The 17,531-nt window shown below is 60.4% G+C and overlaps 1 protein-coding gene across 1 annotated transcript; it reads left to right on the plus strand.

Annotated features, from left to right (window-relative positions):
* Window positions 1-11,760: 11,760 nt before the first annotated feature.
* On the plus strand, window positions 11,761-17,477 carry RHPN1 (rhophilin Rho GTPase binding protein 1). Its single transcript, XM_039845979.1, has 4 exons — window positions 11,761-11,952; window positions 15,981-16,096; window positions 16,968-17,096; window positions 17,342-17,477. Exons 1-4 carry the CDS (start codon window positions 11,875-11,877, stop codon window positions 17,445-17,447), a joined length of 429 nt encoding a protein of 142 aa, XP_039701913.1. The 5' UTR covers window positions 11,761-11,874; the 3' UTR covers window positions 17,448-17,477.
* Window positions 17,478-17,531: the final 54 nt, after the last annotated feature.

A 17,531-nucleotide genomic window follows, 5' to 3' on the forward strand; every position in this document is an offset into this window, starting at 1 on the left:
CTGAGCAAGGCACAGACCCTTCTCGGCCATGCCCCAGCTGCCTGCCCCTCAAGCTGTCGGCCTCCTTCTCTGGAAACCACGGGCTGATTGGGGTTCCTGACTCCCCGGAACAAGTCCTATCTTGGTGCCGCCACCTCATTTTCCATTTTCTTCTTAGTTTTTTCAACCCGTGTGTCTCCCCACCCCCGCGTCCTCGTCCCGCACCTGCTCCCTCTCCCTCCCCTTTGTAGCTGGTCCTCCGTCCACTGCCTGTCCTTCTTCTGGGTTCTCTGCTCGGCTCCTTGTTGCCGCTGGGTGCCCCTACTCTCTGGTCCCCAGTCCCCGTCCGTTTCCCCTGCCCGCGCTTCCCGCGGCGTCTCTGGGGTCGCGCCCCAGATCTCGCACCTGTCCCAGGGCCTTCCTCCTCGAGCTCTCTCGGCCTTTTCTCTTCCAACTTTTTTTCCTTTACTTTTCTTGTGTCTGCTTTTCACTTTCCCTGTGGCCTCACCCTGGCTGGTGTTTGCTCCAGTGCCATCTCCCTCCCCAAGGGTGCCTGGTGGCAAGGCCAGCAGGGCCCCATCCTCAGAGACCACCTCCCGTGCACCCAGGGCCAGCTCCGCCCATCTCCAGCACCTCTTTGTGGCCTCGGGACTTTGCCCAGCACAGAGAGGACACCAGTGACCGCGAGTGGGACTGATGCCCTAGGCTCAGGAGGGGCCGGCCACCCCTCTGGAGCTCACGAGGATGGAGACAGGAACCCCAGAGCACACAGGGCCCTGCAGTGCGGCCCCGCAAGTGGCCCCGTACAGAGCCTTCCCCTCAGGGACTGTCCTCAGAGGGGCCACCTTTCTAGCGCCTCTGACTGAGCTTCGGAAAGTGGCCTGCGTCTCAGCCCTGTGGCCCACGTGCAGGGTGGAACAGGCAGCGCATGGGCAGCCATGCCAGGCCAGCCACCCCAAGCTCAGCCACCACCAGGAAGGGGCACCGGAGGCGAACTATGCTGACACCACTGCCCACCCCGGCTCTGCCGACTTACGTCCAGATGGGCTCCCGTCGGAAAGTCACACGCTGAGTTCACTGGCCGCCCTCTCGCGTTTGCAGGAATGGGCACCACGCGCTCACCTGGCCTCTCTTCTCGGACGGCTTTTCATGGCTGTTCATCTGCACTGGCTTGGCGCTCTGTGCAGGCCCGGGACACGTTTATGCGTAAATGTGTACACCCGCAGCTCACTTAGGAAGCCTGCCATTTTAAAAACGAGGAGATTCAGGATAATCTTGTTAAGGTCTCCGATCTTTTTAACAGAGCCCCCTTTTCTTCCTGGGAGGCAGGATGGGAGGGCTACGAACAGGGAAGGGGGACGAGCGCTCCACTCCACGCAGAGTCGGTGGCGCTTCAGAAGCATCCCTGGCCCGGCTCCCTCCTTCAGGAGACCTGGGGCCAGGCAAGAGCGGACGCCACGCCAGCGCCCCGTCACCCACCGCACCCACCTCTGCTCTCCTCCAATACGACTGCCCAGAAACCACCAATTTAGAAAAACGGTCTTCGAAAGTAACTTTTAAGGAAGTAATCAGAACGAAAAATATACTCGTAAGCAATACCCAAACGGAGAGAAAACCAAACGTAATTGGCCTGAGCAGGCATGGCACAGGGTGCCACCTCGGCTGCCAATCCAACACGCACATGTAAATCAGTGAACAGGATGTAACGTGACTCAGAGAAAATATCAATTAAATTCTGTATTCCAAGGCCAGGGGCTTCAGTCAAAAATGCAAACAACTATTTAAAACATAGTTCTTTTGTTAATCGATGTCGCCCCAATGATTTTTAATAAAAAAATAAAAAATAAAACAACACAGCTCGAACCACCTGATTCTGATTCAGTTCCGTTCACTGTGAACTGAGGTGCACATCTCGTCACCGAGCCGGACTCACTGACAGTGGCACATTTTTCAAAAGCAAAAGCTCCCCCAGTTTTTTCCCTCGGGTTTTCTTTGTTCTGCTGGACAAAGGGAGCTCTTTACACTGCCATCCCACACAGGAGCTGCGGAAAGCCGACGCGAGGGGTGAAGAAAGGTTGGGGGCAACTGTGTGCCTAACGCCCTCCACGCTACGGTCGGTTCGAGTCTGTGTGTGGTTACGCTGGTCGCTGCCATGTTTACAATGCTTTCTGACAAGATCATTTATTTAAAACAAAACCAAAGCACAGAAGGACAGACGGCAGCCAAGGAGGGCCAGTCCTCAGGACGGGAGCCTCACCTCTCGGTGCTCACACGAACGTGCAAGAGACCGATTTCCTGCCGCAGACAGCAGCTCACGTTACCGGCCAGGCTGCAGCCTGCCTGGAGTCTCAACTTCCACTTCAGCGGGGAAAGACGGGGTTAAAACAAGGCGTGCAGGTCCCGTTTCCACCGCAGAGGCCAGACTGGAGGACAGAGGGTGATGTCGCGGGCCCTCCCACCGCGCCCACTGCAGGCCCTCTGCCTCCCCACTTCGCCTCCTCCAGAGGGACGGGGCAGAGGACAACCTGCTCGATGACGAGATCGTCCTGGCCTGGAGCTTTGTTCCAAGTGGAGAATGTACTTTCCTCTTTCAGGCACCGCTACAAGTGGCAAGGAAACAGAGAAGGCACTTCCGTGTCACGGTAAATGATTAAACCTGCCGTTAAGACACTAAGACGACCACCGCCAATGCGTCCTGCATGTGGCCACGGGAAACCCAACCTGACACTCAGGACCTAAGCAGATCAGGTCCAGGCCACCTGACATCCCCAGCCAGTGGTGCCTGGTCCACCAGAACTCAGCAAGAGGGCGGCGGCAGCCACGTCAAGGACCCCGAGTAGTGAATGACCAAACCCGCCCCTCCCGGAACCGACCTCCATTCCCGCACACAGTGCGGAGGCAGCGCGCTTTCTGAAATTTGAAGTGTAGTTTATGTGAACACGAAATGCGTGTTTTAGGAGTGATCAGAATGACGGGGAAGAAAAGGGTCACGGGTGAAGGAACGAAGACTGGAGCACGAGGAGGACGGAGTCCACGACGAAACGCAGAGAGCACACGCCGGATTCAGGCCTGGCCTCCCCGCATCGCCCCTGCTCATTTTGGTCCAGCTCCTTTGCTCTTTCTTTGAGCTTTCTAGCTTCATCTGCTCAGTAGTTTTCTCTCCCTTTCATCAAAAAATACTTTCATGTGACTCTCAAAGGAGAACATGCAAAGCCAACACTGAAAGGATGTCCTTGACGGGAAGAAACACAGACGGCACCGGAAAGCGGTAAGATCGCCTCCCCCGCCTCCTCCAGCCTGGTGCCAGACTCCCTGAGCCGCGCCCGCGCACGCACGCGGCCCCCATCCCGTTTCCCACCAGTGTCCGGACGGGGCCGATCACACTCGGCCGTTCACAGGAGCTGAGCTGGCCTGGGATCGAAAATCGCGATTCACCCAGCCAAGGTGTCATCTGTTAGCTCATCCTCCACCCAGAACCGCTGCAAATCGGACGCTTGACCATCTCCCATCACCTCTTCTTTATCTGTACTTGTGTCGCCCCAACGGCAAGAAAACATACAGGGCTGCGATGCATTAGAGGACCCCAGGGCAAGTGACAGGTCAGCTGTCATGAGCCTGGGCCCATGCGGCGGGGACATTCCATGCATGGCCTGCTGCGCCTGTGCCAGTGGTTGGCTGGCTGAACCCACATCTAAAACACGGCAACAGCTAACCCACGACCAAGAGGACAGCAAAGCGCACCCCCTGTGAGGTCTATTGCTTCTGACAGCCAACAGATGGCTCTCGCTCCGGACCCCCTCCTGCTTCACTCGGGTCTCTAGCAACTCAGTTAAGAAGTCCTGAGCATTTTCCCAGGTTTTTTGTGTCATCGTTAAATACCGCAATTCCGCATTCTGAATGCAGGCACGCACTCCAGAAAATAGCCCGTTTGCCAATTCTAGGTGAGCACTACGGCTTTAGCGACACAGACCGAAAGGAAAAGAAAAAGCAGCTGTACACCCGAGCCGCTGCACGACGAACGCGCACTCCCAAGGTGGCAGAGGGAGGCGGACGGGAGCTCGGGAAGTGAGGGGCAGCTGCACGCGGCAAACCCGTCCCCAGGGTGCCGGGCAGCAGGAGTTGGGGATTCAGGTTCCGGGGCAGAAGGCCCCTAGCAAGGGGGTGCGGTGGAGTGCCCCCCAAGGCGTCGCTGTGGGAGGGGGAGGAGCCTCAGGGGGCCCCGGAGGGTCCTGCGCAGAGGGGGGTCATGGGAGGAGAAGGAGGCGGGGAAGAGGCACCTGATAATGGGACGCTGAGGGGAGGCGGGCGCCAGGGCCCGGGGGTGGCGGGGCGGAGGGCAAGGTCGGGGATTCCCTGAAGGGAAGGCCAGAGCCCCGTTCAGGCCCCACCCGCCCCCGCACTGACCCTGGCACCCCCAGGCCGCACCCCACCTCCTCTGCAGCTCTTCGAGGGCCCCTGGCACCCACAAAGCGACTGCACCTACGCCAGGCACGACGTCCCGCGGCTGGCGACTGGGTCGTGCGTGCTCAGCAGCCGCCGCCACGTGAGCAACTCGACGCGGCCGCGGGGGCCGCTGGGAAGGCGGGCGGGGCGGCACATGCGCAGACCGAGCGCGGGCGGGCGGTCCCTGGAGGCGGGGACGCAGGCCGGGCAGGGCGTGGATGTGCTCGTGCAGGCCCGGGGTGCGGGGGGCGCTGTCAGGCTAGGAAAGACGACAGCGCGCTTCCGTTGCATTGTGGAGGGAGAGCTGGGCCTCCGTGGGCAGGACAGCTCTTGGGGCCCGGAGGCCCGCGGGGAGCTCGGCGCCTCCGTCCAGTGGGAGACGGCAGTGAAGATGGCCCGCTGAGGATGGCAGGAGGCGAGAATGAGAGAAGTCGAGGATGGCACCTGCTCGCACGGCTGGTCGGGCGGGACTGTCTTGTGACCTTAAAACCCCGTCACGGGACGAGAGATCTGCCTGAAAATGTACACTCAGGGAAGACAGAGGAGGCGCTTACGCCCATGCTCCCTTCCTTTACAATCCAGTTTTACAAGTCGTATTGCCTTTGTTTGAGGTTATTAAAGATGCCATTTTCCTGCCTTCTTAACAAATGGACGTTAGGTAAATAGCTGTTTTCCTGCTTTGGTGAATAATGGCTAGACGGAAGGCTTCTGTCGTGTAGACGGCCTCAGAGTGTGTACTGCGGAAACTTTGCATAAAGATGGCATCTAATCTACGGATGTGCCCGGATTCGCTAGAGCCTCACAGAGGCTGAACTCATTTTATTCAGAACGCCACAGGAACAATAACCAAAAAAGGACACCACGAAGGCAACATCTATCATATGCTTCTTTAAAAACCCCATTGTCAGCATCAGCGACAATGGCGTTACCGCTCAGTCACTGAGATTAAAAATTAGTCATACGTGGAAAATAGAAACGGGTTTTCAGGGAGAAGGAGGCTTTGGTTCCACTGAATAATGCCCCCTTTTTTGCTTGGTAAATAAATGATGCATATTTTCCGATGATGCATATTTTCGAGGGTAGCTGTGTCTCGGTGGTCCCAGATTTGGAGTAAGAGCCTTTTGGCAGTTGACTGGGCAAGTGTCAAACATATTTTAGAAATTACGTCCCAGACCACCTGACGACGAGGTGTTCAGTAGTGACGGCAGAGTTACCTCCATCCAGAATCCGAATCTTTCTAGATTAGGTCACAAATGAACAGGAGTCCTTAGCATTAATTTTTTTCTTGTACGTGTCACAAGCTATCGGGGAGGCACAATCCTCATCCAGGCACTCTCTCCCCTCCTACAAACCCTGGTTCAGCCCAGCTCCCCGCCCTCTGAGTAAACACGCCAGCTGGGCCCCTACCAGGAAGCCCCGTCCCCAGGCCTTAGCCCATCCCATCCTCCTCCTCTCTTGGGGCCTCCATCACCACTCCCCAGGCCCACTGTCAGCTGGGACCTTCCTTCCCGTATCACCCACACCTAGAAACAGTCCCCAGGGAGCGTCTGCACCCTCCCAACCCCACGTGTGCCTGCCCATGTCCCTGTCCCTCTCCCTTTTTCTGTTACTGTGGTCAGACTGTTCGTCCCTCTGCTGGAAGCCCCTGGCCTCCCCTGACCACAAGTAGGTGTCCTGCCAGTTCGCACTCCCTAGAGCAGAGCTCCCAGACGTGGGTCCACCTCCTTCCACACGCTTTTGATCCCCATCCACACGCCCCACTGAGACGGCCCCCAGCAAGCGCAGACCCCCACACGTGGGTCTGCCCGTGGCCGGTGCCTGCAGAGCGCCCGGCATTCCCCAGCCCGAGGCGGTCCTTTAGCAGGGGGATCTGCGTGGAAGGCCGTGGTGGAAAACTCGTCTGCCCGGGGCCAGCCCGGTCCGTGTGACTGCAGACACCAGACGGCTGTGGGCCCACCCAGACACCCTTGCCTCATGCCATGCTAAGGATGAAACCATTTCCCCAAAATGGCCAGAAGAACGCCCATGGAGCCAGGCCCCTTTGCCAGCCTACAAGGACAATAATTTGCCCCCACCATCCTTGGACTTCATCCCTGAAAAGTGCCATTTCCCCAGAAGCCAGCAGACAAGCCATCTCCTGTGCTCAGAGAGGGACTTGTCCCTTCCTCCCTGTGTTCTTGCTTGGCGCCTCCCTGCCTGGGTAGGTTCTAGAGTGTGATGGGCACTCAGCGCCCTCCCATTCCCTCCCACCATGTCCCCTGGGCTAGGTGCCCTGGCAGAGGGGACTTATGTTCCCAAGTGGCTTTTGATCTTGTGCCCACTGCCAGCCCATGCTCTCGGTGGCTCTCCCCTCCCCCAGCCCCAAATGACAGTGGACTCGTCTTCAAATAAGAATAAACATGTGTGTCTGTTCTCTGGGGCCTGCGACAGCGCCGAGCCACCCCGTGACTTGGGTGGGATTGATGGCCCCGTCTTACCAGCAAGCCGGGCGCATCTTTTACCGACTCTGGCCTCGGGTGATGGATGGCTTTCTCACGAACACAACACTGTTGCTCGTATTTACAAACACTTCGTTTCTCACGTTGCGTTGATGCTTCTCTGGCACCGCTTGGTGACACTCCCGCAACTGATGCGTCGCCGGCTGTCGCCACCATTGATTAAGGCTTCCTGTGGCCCCTGGCCACCCGTTCCTCCACGTGCCGCAGGGCCGCAGGCGGGCGGCGCGCACTTAGTGGTATGCCGCGTCCTCTTCGCGCCTCACGGCCGTTTGTCTTTCAGTTTACGTCGTGCGCCCTCCGAGTACGGTGTCCACCAGGACGCCAGAACCCGAGCGCACCGCTGCGGCCAGCAGACGAATCTCACCGGCCCTCACTGGGCCTGCGAAGCCTCCTCCCCCACCCCTCGTGTGAGTGTAAAGAGCATTGAGACTCGCTCGGGGCAGGAGAGGAAGCCCGTGTGAGTGCCACCGCTTCTTACCAAGTCGTCCAGCACCGAGGACTGAACCCAAGGACCCCAAACCCAAATTCTTCAGCTCCCCCTGGGGAGAGGCAGTCATCAAAGCAGCCGAATCGAGGCCTGGTGAGAATGTTCTAGAATCAACGATTTTCTCCATATTTCTCTATCTAGACCGCCGCCTCCCGATGGCATTTTTGGTTCACTCGTGGCACTCCCCATGCCCGTCTCCCCGGGGCAGAGGTTGGACGCTGCAAGTGGGCAAGTCGGCAAGTCTGGGGACAGCCAGGTCCTTATCTGGGACTCATAGAGGAGCCCGAGCTCCCTCCCAGCTCGGGGTCTGCACGCTCGCGCTTGCGCCGAGCCCGTCGGGCCAGCCGTCCACAGAATAGCGACCGGCGAAGCGTCGGGCCGGCCCCGTCGCGCGTCCGCCTCCCGACCGGTGGCCCGTGCGCCCTCCAGCTGCTGCCCCCTCGTCCGCCTTTGCGCACCAGCGGTCGCCTCCCCGCCTCCCTTCCCATCCGCTCACTTGGCCTCCAGTTTTTTTTAACGTCAAAGCACAGCAGTCGGTCTTCACAGTGCAGCAGTCCGTAAAGAAAAAGGCCACCGTTTCTCCAGCCCGCGGGCCTGAGGCAGCCAGACGCCACACTTAGGGGTGTAGCCTGCCACTGACTCGTGCTTCTGGGAACTGCACAGACAGGTGCACTTGGAGTTTCCTTCGTGTCTCTTTAAGATACCAACATGGGACTTGTTTCACTCACTGCACAATATCACATGGACTCCATCTAGACCATTACATGAAGCTCATTCTAAAACAACGTCGTTATAACCCACAGCATGGAAAAGCCATTATAGAATTGTCCAGACCTCTGTTGGGGAACACTGGGGTCGTACCCAGGTTTTTGTTTTATTTCGTTTTGTATTAATTCTGACATTTTTACTTCAGAAACCTTGATATCTAAAAGCAGGCCCACCGAAGCTGAGGGACACGTGTTTTAGGTTTTAAGCGCTTCTTCCAAAGGACTTTCCGAGAAGGCTTCGTCCCTCCCTCCGTGGACTGCCCACTGTCCTGCATCCTTGTCAGCACTGCGTGCCGCCGACCTTTCAGATGTCTGACTGTCTGATAGCTTACAGAGAGGTCCCGTTGTGCCCAGGCCGGCCTTTCCCTGGCTCCCAGTGTGAGAGAGGACATCTTGTGGGACATTCTTGGCGGCAAGTGTCAGAAAAGCCCAACTCGAAGTGACTGGGGTGGGCAGATTGTTCTCTCGCCAAATAGAAGTCAGGGGAGGAGCAAGGCCTGGGCTCCCCGCCGCTCTCGGCCTCCCCCACGGTCACAGGCAAGACCACGGTGCAGTCCTCGGTGTCTCACTCAGTCAGGAGAGCGTCCGGCCACAGGGGAGACATGGTCCCCTCCTGTGGGACAATCCCAGGAGTTCCCTGAAGACCACCCTCTTCCCACTGGCTGAAACTACACCCTAAGCTCATGGGTGTAGATTCATTGTTGGCAGAGGGACCAGGACGAAGGCGACCGATGTAGATGGTGGTGTCTTAGTGGCATTTGGAGCAGGACAGTGACTGTACGGGTGTGCCTCAGTGTCACGGCCATTTCATATCCCAGCCCCCCCACACAGTTCAGGCACCCTTTGCTTAAGCACTGTGGATCTACACCTTCTGGGCTGAGACCGGTCAGGGGCGAGGCGTGTGTCTGGGCCTGGCCACCAGCAAGGTCTGCCACGTGTGGGGGGGGGCGAAATCGACCCACAGCGAACCGAGCGTGGCCTCTCCGTTGGATTCTGATGTTTTCGCTCGGAGAGCTGCATGGGGAACGCTGCCGCCCCTCACAGGAAGGAGTCACTTGGCCAGCAGGGAGAGCGCCGGTGCCCCGTGGGTTAGATGGCTGGCCGCCAGACTCCGAGAGCTCCGAGCACCCTTAGCAGTTCATTCTGTGTTTGTCGGCCTGGTCTTGTTTCCTCTCCCTTGCCTTGGCTCAGCTTGGATCGTTCTTTCGGTCTGGTACAGAGTCATCCATTTTCTCTAGATCTTCCGATTAGCTTCCATAAAGTTCTCTGACAGTTTGCGAAATCTCCCCGGGGCGTGGTGCTTTTCCTTTTGTAAAGTGGTGTGTTTGTGTTTTTGCTCTGAGGTCAGTCCCTACTCACAGCCGACCCACACGCATTCTCTCTCTGCAGATGGACGACGTTGGAGGCAGCTGTGCGCCAGCTGGAACAAAACATCCCGCCTTCCCAGCAGCCACGTGTGGCGGGAGGCACAGCTCTGAGGGCACCGGGGCTTATTTTCTTCCCTCCTTCATGCTTCTTTCGTCCTCACCTCCCTGGAACTCAGAACAGCCCAGAGGCAGAGTCACCACTCTCCACGCGGGGCCGGTGAACCGGCGCCGATGCCACTGTGGTCACACCCGAGCCTCGCGGTCCACCTGGGGGACGGACCCGAGTGGGGGTCTGGGGAAGACAGTGAACAGCTCGCTAGCCCGGCTCAGCCTCTGCACCCCGATCTCCTGTGGGAAGAGCCAGACCCCAGCTCGGACGATCTCTTTTTTCCCCCCTTGGGCCTCCTGGGGATTCATCGGCCTTTTTCTTTTGTCCCTCACGCAGCTTTTTTGCTATGTGACGGACAGTAGCTTTTAATCATTGGTAATTTCCTCCTTTTTCTTTTGATTTGGTTAATTCATTTAATATCTATTTTAGCAAGACTTACCTGAGTTTGCAGAATTTCCTTTGGTTTATTCCATACATTTTATAGAATGTTATTTATTTTCTAGTTACTCCTTAGCTAATGCGCTGTTGGTTTTTTAACTTTAATTCAAACCTTATTTAGAACTATCTTTTCACTTCCAAATGGTTATGTTTTATTTTGGCTGTTTTTCGTTGTCAATTTCTAGGCATCCTCTCTTTAATAAAAAACAAGCTTCGGAATCCCGTTGCTATTGAAGGCGCACAGTTTCACGAGACCCGCTTAGCAAAACAGCCGCCTCCCCCGGGGCCCCAGCGTCCCTCCCCAAAGACAGCCCCTTAATGACTTTGAGCGACTACTTGTTATTGAATTCCACAGTTCTGAACAACAGGCTTCTGCTTCTGGAATTTTATTTTCTAATTTAGGCCTCATGTATTGACTTAGTCTTAGGAGGATGGAGGCTCAGCATCTTTCACCCTCCACGTCCACTGCCTTCCTCCCCTGCACCTCTCCCTCCTTCTCATAGAGTCATGCTATAATTGCCTTGGGGGTCAAGATGCCGGGACATCTTGGTGACATCACAGTAGCAATGACAAAGAAGCACAGAGCTCAGTCAGGTAATGCTGTGTTTATTTTTTATTTCCTGCACAGCGTTTTATGTTCCCTGGAGTTAGCAACCATCTTATTTTGTCGTTGTTATTGTCGCAGGTGGCCCGGGCAGGCGGAGGAGCTTAGCTTACAGGATTTGGCCGCTCTGGGGAAAGGCAGGATCAGGTGTGCCTGTGGGGGGAGAACCAGCCCAGGGCTCAGCGGAAGGCGAGGGGGGGGTGATGGTTAGGATGGGCAAGGCTGGAACTTTAGAGGAACGTGATAAAAGATTAGCTTCGGTTACTGTTCACGCCCCTCCAGAGAGAGTGTGTGTTCTTGGGTGAAGTGAGCCCCACACGAGCTCTGAGTGGGTTCCAGAGTCACCAGGAACGTGGAGAAGTTAGGAAGGGCCCCGGGTGGAGGCGCATTGCTGGGGCAACCCTGCGGGGAGCGCGGGTTCTGGAAGCAAGCCGGCTCTGCAGGCGGGCTGGTCCTGGAGGCGAGTCGGTTCTAGAAGTGGGTTGTGGAAGTATAGAGGGTTCTGGAAGCAGGCTGTGGAGGAAGGACGACGGACCGTGCAGACGGCACCGGAGTGGGTCTCTGAGCGGAGACGAAAGCGGGCATTGTTTCAGAACCCGCGCCAGCGCTCGCTCGGCAAAACCGTTAAAAACCCCATTGTGAACGTTTTGGGACGAGCCCCTTGAAGGGTCCCTGTTGCCGGGGGACGGGATAGCACTGCGCAGTGGCAAACGTGGAGCCTGCACCGGGGGCTGCGCTGGGAGGCGCGCGGAGGCAGCGTGGACCGGCGCCCTTTGAGAGTTAACGTTTCACGTTTCTTTTTTCCCTTTTTCCCTAACTTTGCAGCCGGCTAAGCCGCCAGCGCATGCGCAGTACAGGCCCCGTGCCTGCCCCTCAGCGTCGGGCCGGGCGGTTGCCGGGGTGACCGCATTCCCCCAGGACACCGCGGGCGGGTGGGCGGGGCCTGGGAGCGCGAAGCCACCTCCCTCGCTCTCTGGTTGGTCGAGGCCGCTGTCCTTTGGAGTAACCGCCGCTGCCGACTGGGCAGCGGCAAGTTTCGCACGCCCGGCGCTGGGTGCCACGCCCCTCCGGCCCGCCCGGCCCGCCCGGCGGTGAGAAGACCGTGCGCCACCCCGCGCGGCGCCCGGCGGGACCTGCGCGGACCTCGGCTTCGGGCGGGCGCGGCCCGGGAGGCGGGCAGCGATGATCCCCGAGGAGCGGCGGGACGGCCCGGGCGCCGGCGAGAGCACCCAGCTGCAGACGGCCGGCAGCGACCGCCAGGTGGGCGCGCCCGCGGGGCCGGGGCGCGCGGAAGGAGGGCGCAGGGCTGCGGAGCCCGCGCTGCTTCTCCCGTGCGAGCGCAAAGCGGGACTCCGGGGCGGCACCCTCCCTCACCTCGCTCGCCCCGGGAGGCAAGCCGGGCGTATACCGCTGGGGAAACCGAGGCCTGGCGGAGGGCCCGAGCGCGCGTCGTCGGCCCCCGCTGGCTTCTCTTGCCAGTCCCGGGTCACGGGTCACGTGCGGGGAAGAGGCCGCAGGCCCCTCCTGTGCGACCCAGGAATGGGGGCGGGGGGCGAGTCCAGCTCGGCGTCTTCTCGACGCTCCGGGCTCCCTTCTGCGGCGGTGTCGGGCTCTGGGCTGTGACGGCCGTGGCCCTCGTGTCTGCTCTTGCGCCTGCCACTCCTTCCCCAGCTTTCCTTTCCACTCCCGCGCCCCAGGGCTGTACAGTTTTGCCCCGGGGCAGCCAGCTCTGTACTTGATAAAACTTTGAGTTGCCCGCGGCTGAGATCCAGGAAACGGCGGGGGAATTTCACAGCTGCGGAGTTCGTCCTTTCTCATTTTCCCTTACCTTTGCCTTCTTGCGATGTCCCTAACCCTGGGGCACTGACCGCGGACAGTGGACCATTTTCAGGAGCACTGGGGAAGCTCCGGAAGGGTATTGGGGTGACCTCCGGGATCCGCGTCGGGAAAGAGGGGGCATTGCAGCTGAGGCCGAGAGTCCCCTGGGGGTCACCTCCAGGCTGCCCCAGTGTTCATGCCAGGCACCCGGCATTCATGTCTCCAAGGGCATTCAGTCTGTCTGGTGCCACCGCACCTGCGGTGGTATGTCACCCCCCTTCCTTCTCCCATGTCAGACTACGCAGTGGACCTGGCTGCTCCATTCAGCTTTTGTGTGCCTGGGGCCCCGGCCTTCCAGGGAGAGGTAGGCAAGTGTCGGCTGGGACATGGGCTCCAAGTTACTGACCATGTGATGCTGCCCAGACCCCTGGAGGGGCAGGCTCCTCCCTGCCCGCCCCCAAGAGATGCCAGGTGCTGCTGTGAGTGTGTGGGGAGAGCACTGGCCAGTGGCCGCACAGAGCAGGCAGTGCAGGGCGAGGATTCTGCTGCCTGCCCTCGGTGAACTCACTTCCTCGCAGGGCAGCCAGCCGCAGGTGGCCTTTGGAGAGAGCACGTGTTGTTTTGGGTGGAACGTTCGGGAGGTTGTTCGCACAGGATGTTTCAGAGGACCCAGTAGACGACACTTTCAGGCTCTGCCCAACCACCACCCTGGGAAGGGGCGGAAACTGTTTCCAGCTGTCTCTCTGGGATGACCCAGCAGTTGGGGTGTCCTGACTTGTGTCCCGACAAGGAGCCCCTAGCCTGGGCGCTGGTGGGCGGGCACGGACCCCAGCTCTGCTCAGCCCAGCGACCCCGCACACCCTCGCACACGCCTCTTTTCTGTTGCCCAAGTGGTTCTTCCACTTGGAGAGTCTCACGTGACCCCTGCCACCAGGCTGGAGCGAGGCTGGCCCCACATGAGTTACAATGCTCAATGTCAGGCTAGGCCAGCCAGCCATGCCTGTGAAAGCCACGCCCGGTTGCAAGGCTCCTGTAGAGCGGTGTGGGCAATGTGTCTCTGCCCGTGAGAACGGTGTCCAGTGGGCACCACCTGGCCCTGGTGTCCACTGGGGGCTCACCGGCACCAGGTAAGTGCCCACTAGAGAGCAGCCTGGCCCCAAGGCTGATGGGCACCAGCAGGCAGAGCCAAGGGCTCAGAGAGGCTGGTCTGCCAGCCGTGGGGGCCTCTCCCTGGGAACCAACAGGCAGGGGGAGCCTGCAGAGCGTGTGGGGCCCTCGCTGTTTGTTCCCGGCCCGTGCTGCTGTAACCGCCTCCCCTCTGTCACAGACTGGCCACCGCCCATGCCATTTCCTTCTGTGCTGCTGGGGGCCGCGGGCCTCATGCTTCCGGGCAGCCGGAGCCGCTGGACCTGTCCTGTCAGGGCCGCCACGGTGGGCGGGGGGGTTACTTCTCTGTTCCCCACCCCTTTCTGCCCAGGCCAGGTTTCCCGATAGGAGAAGCCCCCTGTGAATGCTGATGACCCAGTGTCTGCGTCTCTCCCTGCTGGGGGACCCCTTCACCACAGCTGGCATCACCAGTGTGGACATGAGCAGAGTTTTCGGGCTGCTGCCCTGGAGATCGGGCTCCCATACCTCCCCACCCACCCAGGTCACTCAAGCTGGCCTAGCCCCCTAGAGGGGGTGTTAGTGTCAGGAGACTGTGAGGGGTGCTTCAGAGCTCAAAGTGGACCCGGCTCGGGGCTGCGGCTCTCCCCGCTCCCTACACACTCCAGGAGCACGTGACACCGGAGAACAAATGGCCATGCTGGTGAGGACAGCCTTGCTGAACTGCTGGCCTCTGTCCAGCACAGGACCACCCCACCCCAGGCAGACGGCCCTGGCCGCTCACCCAGAATGCTGCACACCTGCCGGAGGCTGGCAGTGGACTTTCCGAAGGAGAAGGCTGTGACTGTGGCCATGACTTGGATCCTTAGGCCTCTTGGAGAGGAGACTGCCCGTGTCCTCAGCTCGTCCCCTCCCGCACAGAGTGGGTGTAGAAGGCAACTCGGAGAAGGGGCTCAGGCCAGCAGAGCAGAAGGAGGACAGCTGTGTCTTGTCTCGTCCCCTCCTGGTGCCACCCTGAGACCAGCCCCTCTACCACCTACAGATGAGGGCCTGCCCAGAGTCCCACGGTGGGGAGTCCACGATTGTCCCCTCTCCCCAGTTACCTCAGGACCACTGTCAGCCTCCTGTCCTCTAAGCCCCAGAAGAATGCTTCCTTCTACGAGAAGTCTTCCCTGATTGACCCCTTTCGAGAACACCAGAGTCTGGAGAAGTTGGGCCATAATCCACGGTGGCCATGGCCCAGCGGCCCTCTCTAGGAGTGCCTGTGAGGTCTTCTCTGGGGTGCCCCCCAGAGGGTCTGAAGCTGCCCCGTGTGACAGGGGGAGGCATACCAAGGAAGATGAGCCACGCTCCTCGGCTTCGTGGAGGGGAGCGGAGGCCAAGGTCAGTGCTGCGTGAGCAAAGCCTCCCTCCTGCCCCTGCCGTTGGGCCAGCGTCCTGTGGCACCGTGTCCTCATTCCCACTCTGTCCGCGCGCCAGATGAACACCTGTGGGGACACCGACCGAGGAAGGTGCATTCCGAGCAGTCCTTCCTGACCTGTGGGCTGTGACTGACCTAAATGAGAGGTCCCTAAGGGCCAGGAAGAGGCATGGAGACCGCGGCTGTACTGGCCGGTCCCGCTGGGGCCCCAAAAGCCTTTCCCACCCTGCCTCCCCTCGCCGGCCACTGCAGAAGGTTCTCTCCCTCCCTGGCCAGAGCCTCCGGCCACCCCACCCACCACGTCGCCACTGCACATCGCTGCTCTAAGCCACCCGAAGGCTCTCCACCTGGGGCCCCTGAATGGACAGGCCAAAACTACTGCCTGTGTGCAGTGAGGGGCTGCCTGGGAGCCGAGCGACCGCTGGCCTGAGGTTGGGGCGTCTGCCAAAGGGCCCCCTGGAGTCAGCAGCCGGCTGAGGCGGAACCCAGCCCAGGGGCACCGCAGGGAGGAGTGGGTCCGAGAGGCAGCCTCCAGCACCCTGCGGGCCCCGGTCGCCCCCCTACGCCCACCCCCGCCCAGGCCTAACTGCACGCTAGAATAATGCTGTGGGTGGGGCGGGTTCTGGGGCGACAGGGTGAAGTTCCACAATGCAGAGGGTGGGCGGCGAGCCATCAGCCACCACCTGCCCGAGGCTCCCAGACCCCCGCCACACCGCTGTCGGGCCCCGCAGAATCGGCAGCCTCTTCCCGAGGCCCCGGTGCCAGCCATAAGGCCCCTCCCGCCACACTGCTGCAGCATCCCCCACGGTGCCCAGACTCCCGGCTGCTCATCACTCAGCCAGGCGGTCCCCATGGGCGAGTGTCCCTGGCCCACTCCTCGGTCACGGAACGCTTGTGAGCTGCTGGCAGAGGGTGGCCTGGCCTATGACCTGTGGCCTCCCTACAGGGCTGTGACACCCAGGCGAAGACACAGCATGGCCACCTGCAGAGCCACAGGGCCCGGATCCACCAGCAAATGGACAAGGTTCTACGGATGCGGGCGGGGGCCGAGAACCTCTACAGGTGAGCAGTGTCGCCGTCCCTGCAGGTGACCGTGACCAGTGCAGGCTCTCGAGGCAGGGCTGGGTCTGGGGCAGCCATGCCCCTCAGCCCTGTGGGCCTCACTGGCAGGGTCAGCTCAGGGCCAGCCAGATTCTGTACTGGGCTGGAGCAGAACTAGAGGGGTGTTCATGCCGGCGTGCAATCTGGGGCCCCCCGATACGCCTGTGGTGACCAGGGGCTTCTCAGAAGCCACTGCTTAGCTTGAGCTGTGGCAGGTGACCAATATCCTAAGGTTGGGGACCAGGGAAAGGGTCCCTCAGACTGAAGAGGCCCCTCTCCCTTGGAGCGCACGAGCTGCGCGCGCTCAGACCTTCACAGGCCTCCCAGAGCCTGCTCGCTGGTGACGACCTGCACCACGGCCCGTGAGTGCAGAGCCAGCCGGGGCTCCAGGGCGGCCCCTCCTTTTCCTTAGCAACCTGTCTTCGCTGTCCACCCCATCCCCGCCCCCAGCCTGGCCTTCCTAGGGACCCAGAGCCCCTCCACCTGGCACCCAGATGGAGGCACAGAGGGTCTGACCCCACCATTCCAGGGGAGTTGGTTTGGGGTGTCTGCGAAGGGCACAGCCTGCATCCTCGGGGAGGGAGGGGTGCTGGAGGGCCCGAGTCAGGGTGTGCACACACGAATGGGAATCTGCATGAACCTCGGAGACTTGTGGGAAAGGGCAGTCATCTCACGGGCCCTGGACCCCACTACTGGCCCCTGGGGCCGGGCCCGTCAGCAGGGGCCTCTGGGAGTGGGCTCTGGAGCACAGGCTGGACAGGGCTGCCGCATGGCCCAGGGCCGTGTGGCCCACCTGCCCAGCCGGGGCTTCACCTCAGCCTGGCTTCCCCAGAGCCACCAGCAACGCGCGGGTCAGGGAGACGGTGGCCCTGGAGCTGAGCTACGTCAACTCCAGCCTGCAGCTGCTGAAGGAGGAGCTGGAGGGGCTCAGCTGCAGCGTGGACGCAGATGGGGCCGGGAGGTGAGCACGTGCCGGGGGCTCGTGTGTGCGTGTGCGAGGACGCGGGCCGGCCCGGGGGTGCGTGTGCACGCGTGTGTGCATGCCGGAGGGGGCCACTGAGGACCACAGGTGTGTGGGCGTGCGAGAATGCGTTTCAGTTGGGAAGAGGTGTGTCCCATGTCGCAGGAGCAGCAGGGGGTAGACTCCATGGCCATGGGGCACAGCAGGGTCCAGCCTTAGTCTGCACTTGCTGCTTCTGGCTCTAGTGACGGTATCACTGTCCCCATGATCCCCCTGGGGCTGAAGGAGACCAAGGAGCTGGACTGGTCCACAGCCCTGAAGGTGAGTGCTGGCCTGTGCGCCCTTCCCTGAGCTCTGGTCTGGGGACGCCCTGCACTGGGGAGAGACCGTGGAGGCTTCTTGGGGGCAGCTGTCTCTTTGAACAGAGGAAACTGA

This window comes from Pteropus medius, unplaced genomic scaffold (assembly GCF_902729225.1).
Source record: "Pteropus medius unplaced genomic scaffold, Ma_sr-lr_union100, whole genome shotgun sequence".
NCBI classification, from domain to species: Eukaryota; Metazoa; Chordata; class Mammalia; order Chiroptera; family Pteropodidae; genus Pteropus; species Pteropus medius.